The sequence below is a fragment of the Hipposideros armiger genome, unplaced genomic scaffold (genome assembly GCF_001890085.2).
Source record: "Hipposideros armiger isolate ML-2016 unplaced genomic scaffold, ASM189008v1 scaffold_1758, whole genome shotgun sequence".
Lineage (NCBI taxonomy): Eukaryota > Metazoa > Chordata > Mammalia > Chiroptera > Hipposideridae > Hipposideros > Hipposideros armiger.
The window spans coordinates 4174-12861 of NW_017733108.1; the positions used below are offsets into that span (position 1 = coordinate 4174).

The window sequence follows — 8688 nt, forward strand, 5'->3', positions numbered from 1 at the left end:
TCCTTTATTCAATCATTTCAACTTATTTTTTAAAATATCACCATTTTTAAACCTCCTCCAGTTCCCGTATCAATGCTACTGCAGAGAGGAAAGGGATGAAGTTTTTTTTGATGCGATCAGAAGAGGAGAAATTTTTGTAAGACAAAAAATGGGAGATTAATTGATTCATTCCCACTTTACTGGAGTAAGGGGTCAGGGGAGACATGGAAAGGGGTATGTAGTGGTGGGAGATGAGGTTGGAAAGGTAGTAAATGGGTCACATCAGATAGGATCTCGTAAGGATTTTGGCTTTTATTGAGGAGATGGGACGCCACTAGAGTGACTTTTTGTTTTGAGCAGTGGAGTGAAATGCTCTAAATCATGATTTGAAAGAATCATTCTGGCAGTGCCATGTAGCATGGAGAATAAAACTTTGGAAAGGAAGTACAGGGAGGCAGCAGAGTGACTGACCAGTGAGGAAGCCCTTGCAGTTGTCCAGACAATGGACTACTACTCTCTTGGTGGTGCTGTGGACGAGGTGTTAGGGTGAGAAGTGGTTGATTCTTGAAATATTTTGAATATAGAGCCAACAGGATGTACTGATAGATTGAATGTAGAGTAAGAGAAAGGAGACAATATTGACTCATAGGTTTTTGAGCAGAAGCTTGAGGCAAGGAATGGCAGGGTAGGAAATTAGGAGTGTGGTTTGAGATGTCTGTTGGATATGCAAGTGGAGATGTTAAGTGGGCAGTTGGAAATATGAGATAGGAATTGAGGGAAAAGTCCAGGCTGATAGGTAGGAGAGAGAGACGAGAGGCTATAAAAATGGGTACAGATGCAGGTAGTATGGTAGATGTAGTGTGAGAATGGGAAGAATCTTCCTTAATTGCTTCTCTTTTTAAAAAGATTGAAATAGCAAGCAAGGTCCTTAGCTTAAAGACAAGTGGGGAGGAGGTGTTGGAAGCTTGAGGACAGAGAAGAAAGCTTGAAATGGTCTAGGAGAATGGGAGTGACTGAATTAGGGAAATAAAATATACTAGACAGCATTAAAGATCCACTGAGGTTAGTGGTCTTGAATTCAAAATGAGACCAGCCAGCACGGTTAAGTATTTTTGTTCTTACGCAGCCACTTACTGCTGCCTAAATGTAGTTGTAGAGTTGGATTTATTCAGGGGTGGAGTTTTGCAGTTGGAATTATAACTGAGAAAGAGAGAAAAGTAATTGTAGATTTAAGTGAGTGGATACGTATCACAGCAAAGTGAGCACAGGAGAGTTGGGAACAAGAAAAGGTAGTGTTTGTATATGATAGGACTGCAAGATCAGATCATTGTAGTACTTTAAGTGTATTAGTTTTCATTGCATCCCTGTGAAATAAATACTATTATTTTTCCCATTTGATAGATGGTAAAACTGAGCAACAGAGAGTTTAAATAATTTGTTGAAAGTCAATAGCTATGACTGGCGTTTAAACCTTAGGTGATATGGCTCTAGAGCCTGAGCTAGTAACTGCCTGCCAAGATCATTGGAACAAAGCAAGCCAAAGATAGGGTAGGCCAAGGAATTAATCCACATGAAAATGAGTGGAGTTTGTGGAGGTGGCCCAGACGTTGGTAGATGCTGCAGAAAAGGAGTAATGGGTAATGTCCACTGCCATGTGTTTCAGAGAACCAGGAGTTAATCCTGTGGAAGTGGCAGTGGGGTTCAAGGAGGGACATATACCTCTCTCCCCTCTGGCTTCTTCCAGTGCTGCGGGAGAGAAACAGCCATCTCAGGGGAGCGCAAAGTTTTGGTATCGAACTATTTTTAGGGGAAAGCCAGATTTCAGTTAGAGGAAGGAAGAAGGTGAAAGAACGTTGGTTCAATGAAGACATTGAGGATATAGTTAGAATATTTTGTTGATGGCAGATTATGAGTTCCAGAAAGTGCCATGAAAAAGGTTTTGGGAAGGTTGGAAATGGGGTTAGACTAGGGGAGCAATAGAACCACATAGAGTGAGAGTTCTGGGATATTGGGCTTCTTGTAGTGATTGATTTAAACAGTGAGACTGTAGGGCCTGATAGGATTAATAGGAATTATGGCTATGTATGGAGGAAGGAAGGAAGTACAGGTTTGGCTAAGAATTAGCTCTTGGCTCCTGTCATGGCTGTGTCAAGGTCAGGAAAAATGTATTGTTATTAGAAGCAGTCTTCTGTAAGAAAAATGCACCAAAATCCTTTGAGGTTTTCTCTATTGAAACACAGTGGTATAATGTGAATGACCGTTAGAAAATTTTATCATTTTAAGAACGATGATTTAATAATTTTGAAGAATTATTTGCTTAAATGTTATGAATATCTGTGTATCTCTTTACAGAGCTTTTACATTATCTTATTTGATATAATTTTCTAGTGAGTTACACATAAAATGTGAAAATAGTACCTTTAGCCCCAATTACAGATTCTTTGGAATACTTATTTTACAACTTTTTAAAACACTTACATAATATTACTTCTGCTCAGAGCTTTCAAAAGGCTTCCCATGTCCCATAAGGTAAAAGTCCAAATCCCTGTGTAATTTGGTTCCCTATTATTTGTCCTCCATACCCTAACTTTACTCCTAATTTAGTAGTCCCCTATTTGCTGTTCCTTGAGCATGCCAATCTTGAATCCATTTCAAGCCTTTGTGTTATTCTCCCAGGACTGTTTCCTCAGTTGCTCCCTTACTTTCTTCAGTATTCTGCTCAAATGTCACCTTATCAAGGGACTTTCCCTGACCTACCTATGTAAATAGTAGTGTATCTCCCCAGCATTCTGTTACTCTACCTTGTTTTATTTCCATAGCACTCATCACCACCTGACATATATTAATTGACTTATTCAATGTATTGTCTGTCTCTCCCCCCTCCCCCCGCCCCCCGCCCGCCCTTTACAAAGTTCAGACTCCTTTAAGGTAGAGATTGTGTTTATTTTGTTCACTGGGGTGTGTGTGTGTGTNGAGCTTCGAGGGGTCCCCGCCACTCTCTGAACTCAAAACTGACCCGAGAGGTCTCGCCTTTGGGGTTCCCAGGCCGGCCACAGTGGCCACGGTCCTAGCGGGCGCTCGGGATGCTGCGACTCCAGCGGCTCCCCGGGTGCGCCCCAAACCCCGAACCGCAGCGCGCAAAAGCTCGGCCGCAGGGCTGGCGCGTCGCGCTGGGCTCCGGGAGGAGGAGGAGCAGTTCTTAGTACCTTTTGAGGCCATACTCTGAGTGAGATGACAAGAATGTATACATAACATTGTAGCTTCCCCAGAACAGGATACACCCAAGGGCCAAATCTTAGCCCTTTAACCATAAGATTCCCTAATCTTTTTTATAAAAGTACCTTTGGGAATTATAAATTTGATAAAGTCTTCCACTTCACTTCAACCCCCAATAAGTCGTCTTTGGCTTCCAAGGTAGGAGACTTAAATAATTCGTTTTTTAAATTTTACTTTTATTTTTATTTTTAGGAACTTGTTCGTAAAGGGATACCCCACCACTTTAGAGCAATAGTTTGGCAACTTTTATGCAGTGCACAAAGCATGCCAATTAAGGATCAGTATTCAGAACTCCTGAAAATGACTTCGCCTTGTGAAAAATTGATCCGAAGGGACATTGCTAGAACTTACCCTGAACATAATTTTTTTAAGGAAAAAGATAGCCTTGGACAGGAAGTTTTATTTAATGTAATGAAGGTAAGTTCTACTTACTCATTTTTTGAAATGAAATGAATTCTCAGAAGGCTGAAATTATATTTCCCACTATGAAGCACGAATTCTCACCCCAATAATCACTTGCTTTGGCAATAAATTTGGCTTTAGCATAATTTTTGCTTTATTTCTGATGCTACGTGACTGTCTGGCTTGGAGAACTTATTAGAAGATTCATCATATTGTTTGGTATAAGTTGGCCAAAATCGAACAACCTATAAATCACTATACATTGAGAGATCCTCTATGAAAATGAATAATTCACTTATGAGTTTCACAATCTGGGAGCAAATTTTTCTACTTGCTGTGTATGGTCAGTGTTGTTAAGAGCTCTTAGTCCTTGGAAGTGTGTACCACTGTAAATTTTTCTTCAGTATTTCGTTTTCCCTTCCCATAGTTCCTTTCTCTTCCAGCTAGCTCTGTGAAATATTAATTTCTTGTTAAACCATTTCAGTTTTGCCAGTGCTTTTTACCTTAGCCTTCTCTGATTTTATCTTTATCAGGTATACATTTTAAATGATTTTTAAGTTGTTACTTTCTTAAGTCCAAATTCCTTTATTTTCTTGTCCTTAGGAGCAGTCAGTTTCTAATTGGGAAATTGCCAAAAGATTATCTTATGTATTAAATCATTTGCTTTTAAAATATTTATAGGATAAAACCTACAACAAGCAAGGAAGAGCTTTTATAAAAAATAAATTGTCTTTGTAATTTACCTGTTTCGCTATTTTTAGATTTTTAGAGAAGGTATAATATATTGTGTTAAAGTATTTTGAACAATATTTTTTACTTTTTAGGCATATTCTTTAGTGGATCGTGAGGTTGGTTACTGTCAAGGAAGTGCTTTCATAGTTGGATTGTTGCTTATGCAGGTAAGTTAGGGTCAAATGTCCAATTAGCTTCCTTATTAAATTTGGGCTGGAGAATTTAAAAAACGTCCTTGTTTTTATTAAATATAAATGGATATTAGATATTTTTGTCTAGACAAAATTTAAATAGAAATATTTAAATATATTTAAAGTTTGCACTTTAAAAGATTAAAAGTGTTGAAAATAATATACAATAATATCCTGCTGCTAAATGAAATTTCAGCTTCTTGGTGTCTACATTTGGACCATAATATTTTCTAAAGCCTGTAACTACTTTTAAATCTTAATTTATATGTCAATATTTAATGAGTAATTATTTCCCAACCAAGGAGGACGTGATTAAAGTGTTGGTATAAAATCTTATTAATGTTGTAGAGTGTCTTTGGAAATTTATACAGGAATTTTGTTTGTCATGGTGACAAGCTGAGGGCTTGTTCTGGACACTGAAATAGTGGTACTCAGTCACTTTTACTGTCCCAGGGATACAATATGTATGTTCATTGGCAGTGACTTATTTTGGAGTGGGTTTGAATAGGATGTTTTCACATATCAGAGACAGGACAATCATAGCTTTGAAGGGAAATGGCATATAGTGTTATCTCTTCAGCCTTGTTAAAATTTGTTTTCAAAGTCCATCATGCTCTATATTTAGTCTCAAACTAAAATATCACCTGAAAAGAAACCTTGGCGATAATTTGATTTGAATCATACAGGCTGGTTTTTGCATCTTAGCTCTGCACTGAGTTCTATGAACTAGGGTTAGATTATTTAACCTCTCTCTATGGGCCTTAATTAGGTAATACTATTCACTTTCAGGTTCATGGTGAGGGTTATATGAGATAATATATGTAAAAGCCTAGCATGGTGTTTGGCAATATAGTAGACTGCAATAAAAGTTCAGTGACTTGCCCAAGATCACATGTCATGGTAGATAAAAGCAAACTGTTTCCCTGATGATTTGCTTCAATTTCCCAGTGGTTCCACCAAGTTTTAAAGCTCTGTAACTGTCAGGAATATATACATGCTTCTTTTCTGAGTGGCAAAAACCTGATATCAGAGATACTGTTTTATAATAAAAATGACTGATTTTTACATTGTGTTGTAACATAAGAACTGTTCCCAGTTGTTGCAGGATACTTGTCCATTTCTAGGTGACATTAAGTTATAACTTTTTAAAATCCTAGATATGTTAATGTTGAGGTATAGTTCTTTAAGAAAATTGTGATTTTCCTAATTTGTAATTGGTTAGATTGGTAGGCCTTTCACTGTTGACCTCAAACATCCCTATTATCAATCCAGTGATTTTTGTCACAATTCTATTCCTTTTGCTTTCATATTGGCTCCAAAATTACTGTTTAGTAGTTATCTCTATTGAGCATCTAGAGAGCAGTTTTTCCCTACTTGAGGGAATCTTATAGCAGCTGACCTAGCTCTCTAGGAAGCCTAAGGGGCCATCACACTTNCAGGGACAGTAACTTTTTTGTTATTGTTCGTTTTTTGCTTTCTTGCTGAAGGGACAATATCTTTAAATAATGTGATGTCTTTAGTTGGACTATTTCATTTGTAAATATTTCTCACAGTTTTGTATATTTGTATATATTATTTCAATTTCCTCTGAAGGTGAACTGCTAACCCTTTTCTCTAACCAATCCATGAATTCACTTGGCATTTCCTGATTATCCTGAAAGTTACAATTTGGCAGTCTGAGACCTTCCTGACTCTAAATGCCTTCTCTCTAGGCATTTTTTCATCTGTACGTCCATTATATCTCACACTTATGTTTAGCTTAGGAAATATCATTGTATTTTATTTAACTGCATGTCTCTCTGTTGATGATAGTGATGCAATTTAATTATTTGGCACATAGCAAGCATTCAATGAATAATTAAGTGAAATGAAGAACGTAGGTTCAATTTTTTAGTAAAGTTTGTTTCTCTATTCCATTTAGAATTCTTAGGGTTTAGAATCATACATAAAATTACTTACATATGTGCACTAACTTTTCTATAAGATACATTATGGATTTACTGAAATAATATATGGGGAAAAGTACTTAAAGTAAAACATCATCATTAATTATACTTTTCTAATAAAGAATATTTATGGCAATAGTTCATCCTTAATTTGGCTGCTTTGTAAATTTTTGTTTCTAGCAATATTTGGGTCATTTTACTTAAATTATTTTTGCCATGAAAACATATTAAATTATCCCATGAATAAGGATAGTAATTGTTCAATTTATATTATTGTGTTATTGCATATAACATATCTAGGATTTGAAGGTTTTTTGTTATGCAGTTTTGATTTTATTTCAGTTTAGTCAGTATTTAATCTTCTTTGCACTGAGCTAAATGTTTTTAGTGATAAAAATCTGGCTCACAAAGGGTATTTTTTTCTGTAATCTGCTAAGTAGGATTTGACTCAGATGGCTTTTTTTCTTTATTAGTTTTTAATATATCATAAATTAGTGTTGGGAGCATTTCTTGTAGCCTAAGCACATCACTTTTTGAAGGAGTTACTGGAAATAAGTAGTAGCCATGTTAAATACACGAATAGAAGTTTTAGGACCCTTATTTAAATGACATAATTTATATCTTTATAATGACAGAGTCACATTTTCCAATCTTTCTAGCCTTGTGTATGTGAAAGAAATAATAGATTTGATGTTGTGGTGAGTCTTGGAATGGGTCTCTAAAATTATCCTAACCCATCTTTCCCACAGATAAGGAAGAGGCCTAAAACAGGGTTGCAAACTCAAAGCCAACAGGACCTTATGAGTGGAGAGGTCCGAATTTAACAGTGCAGGCCCACTAGTGAATAACAGCTGTTAGTTGGCCTGAGTTTTTGAGAGAGAGTAGAGATTATGGAGATTGAGTAGATTCAAAAGCTTCTGTTCAGCTACACCATTGTTCCCGTGCAGGAATATGGGCCTGGTTTGCTCTATCTTTTTATTTTACAAGAGAATCCAGAATTGCAAATAAATGTAAATGTATGCATATATAAACAAATAAATGAAATTTTCCTATTTTAATATTAGTAATTGTTCAGTTTTTTTACACAAACACTGCATGGGCCAAACAAAACACTTTTCATTTCGGGCAAATGAGTGAAGTAAAATGAAAAAAGATAAGGGATTTATTTAATTAGAATAGCTCTGCCTTACTTTTTTAGTCCTGAACACATTGTAAACGTGATAGGACTTGTTCTGCCGTAGAATTTATACTTCTTCCAAGTACAGTTTTCTTTTTCCTGAAGCCTTCCCAACTACTTTTCTCACCAGATTTCTCCTAACTTGAATTTTTAGTGGAGACGAAGGAAAATCATGATTGGTCTAATAGCACTAAAATATTCAACGTAATTTGCAATTTCAAAATTTGAAATTGGTGTGCTTAGATAAAAAAAATGCAGCAGTAATTTTATAGATGCTTACCAAGCATTGTTGAAATTATGCATATTTTACACCTATGGCTAAATTGCTGTAATAAAGCTGTAAGTATCATTACTTCATCTAGTCTCACTGTGAGATTAGCTCTTGAGCAATTTTTAATTATGTTTTAGATTGTTAGAGACGGACAGTAAGTCTTTAAGATCTGTAAATGGGTCAAGAAGAAACAGTGGTTCCTCCCTTGTATCAAGCTCATCAGCCTCGAGCAATCTCAGCCACCTTGAAGAAGATTCTTGGATACTTTGGGGAAGAATCGTTAATGAATGGGAAGATGTGCGAAAAAAGAAGGAAAAGCAAGTTAAGGTATTCATATTCTTTGTTGGAGTTCTTCCTCTTATCCCAAAGGGCACTCAGCATGGGTTAACAGAATTTAAAAAATCAGATTCTATGACTTTCCAAGTACTATAATAAAGAGGTCTCCTTTATATATTTTCATTTATTTTTATCCATTGTTTTGTTTATAGATATTAGTTCTTATAGAGGTCTCCTAATTAGAAATATAGCTGGAAATTATTTTAGAAATTAAATTCTATCATTTTATAGATTCAGAAATGAAGTGACATCCTTCGTCCTTGAATTATCAGTATTTTACTTTTTTTTTTGCTTATAGCAGCCCTTTGTAGGATGATGTTTACTGTACTACCATTCACAGCTCTGCAGATGATCAAGTTCTTAGTACCTTTTTTTTTT

General features: G+C 35.9%; 1 protein-coding gene across 1 annotated transcript in view; it reads left to right on the forward strand.

Annotated features, from left to right (window-relative positions):
• Positions 1–3447: 3447 nt before the first annotated feature.
• LOC109378125 (ecotropic viral integration site 5 protein homolog) overlaps positions 3448–8688 on the forward strand; it is a gene marked incomplete at its 5' end in the record, with an annotated part of 99176 nt that continues 93935 nt past the window's right edge. The window contains 2 exons of the mRNA XM_019634586.1: positions 3448–3672; positions 4482–4556. Of these exons, the coding sequence (XP_019490131.1) occupies positions 3448–3672; positions 4482–4556 (300 nt within the window). The remainder of the gene's footprint in view (positions 3673–4481; positions 4557–8688) is intronic.